Raw genomic sequence first — 1,087 nt, forward strand, 5'->3', positions numbered from 1 at the left:
CAGGCATCAAAGAGCAAATAATCATATATCATTGTGGGCTCACCTTCCTGATATGATTGCTGTCTTCCTCTTTTTTAACCCCAGAGGAAATGCTCCCTCCCGCCGTCCGACAGCAGCCCTGACGCCAGGGTGGTTACATGTTGGGCGGCCAGGTCGGCAGGTCGAACCCCCCAGCCCGCTGCTGGGGTGGGGAAGAAGGTTTCCGTCCCAGTAGAGAGCTGCAGGCTTGGACACCCATGGGGGCTGCCCTACCCTGGCCTAGAGGGTGGCTGTGAGTCGGCCTGGCCTCGATGGCAGAGTCTGTCTGACGGAGCGTGCGGCTTCTCTGCCGCAGGTTTCACGGGGAAGGCTACCGGGAAGGCTACGAGGAAGGAAGCAGTCTGGGTGTGGTGGAGGGGCGGCAGCACGGCGCGGTCTACGGAGCCAAGGTCGGATCTGAGGTGAGCAGGGGCCCGGCGTCTCGAGAACTGGCCTCTGGTGCGATTCAACCAGAAGGCCGGGCCGGTGACCCTCCGTCGCCGCGCGCCCAGCTGCTCCCCAGGCCCGCCCCGCCGGCCGGCCGGCCCCCGGCATCTGCTCCCCGGTGACTCCCTGCCCCGGAGACGCCCCTTCTTGGGGCGGGACTGACCCTGTCCATCTGGCTTCCGCCGCTGCCCCTTGTTCCTGGGTCGGGGGACATACGGCAGCATGCAGGCGCCCGCTGATAAATGTGGCAGACGGCCTCCCGGTCCCTGCGGAGCCCGAGGGGGCCGGCCGGGCCTCGTGGCCGCCTGCCAGCGCCCGGCCCTCTGGGGCCCCCCGGTCCTCGTCCGCCCGGGGAGGCGGCCCGCGGGGAGCCATCAGCCGCCTCCATGCATGTAGCACCCTTTGTGAGCCGGACCCTGAGCGAGCGCCCGAGCCCACGACCCCATTCAGCTCGGGGAGGGGCCCTATTCTTTCTCCACCGAAGAGCAGGCCCCTCCCCAGGGCCCCGTCGCCGTGAAGTGCGCCTCCCGGGCTGTCATCTCCGGGCCCGCCCGCCCTGCTGGTGCCAACGCACGTGTCCACGGGGCGCCTGCGCCCTGGGGAAGTGCTGACCGCCCGCCCG

The 1,087-nt window shown here is 69.3% G+C and overlaps 1 protein-coding gene across 1 annotated transcript in view; it reads left to right on the forward strand.

The window, feature by feature from the left end:
- Nucleotides 1–1,087, forward strand: part of LTO1 (LTO1 maturation factor of ABCE1) — a 7,667-nt gene that overhangs the window by 2,170 nt on the left and 4,410 nt on the right. The window contains exon 2 of the mRNA XM_045297140.1: nt 335–583. Within this exon, the coding sequence (XP_045153075.1) occupies nt 335–583 (249 nt within the window). The remainder of the gene's footprint in view (nt 1–334; nt 584–1,087) is intronic.

Source organism: Echinops telfairi, unplaced genomic scaffold (assembly GCF_000313985.2).
Source record: "Echinops telfairi isolate 266 unplaced genomic scaffold, ASM31398v2 ScPeMD7_7417;HRSCAF=8455, whole genome shotgun sequence".
Classification (NCBI taxonomy): Eukaryota; Metazoa; Chordata; class Mammalia; order Afrosoricida; family Tenrecidae; genus Echinops; species Echinops telfairi.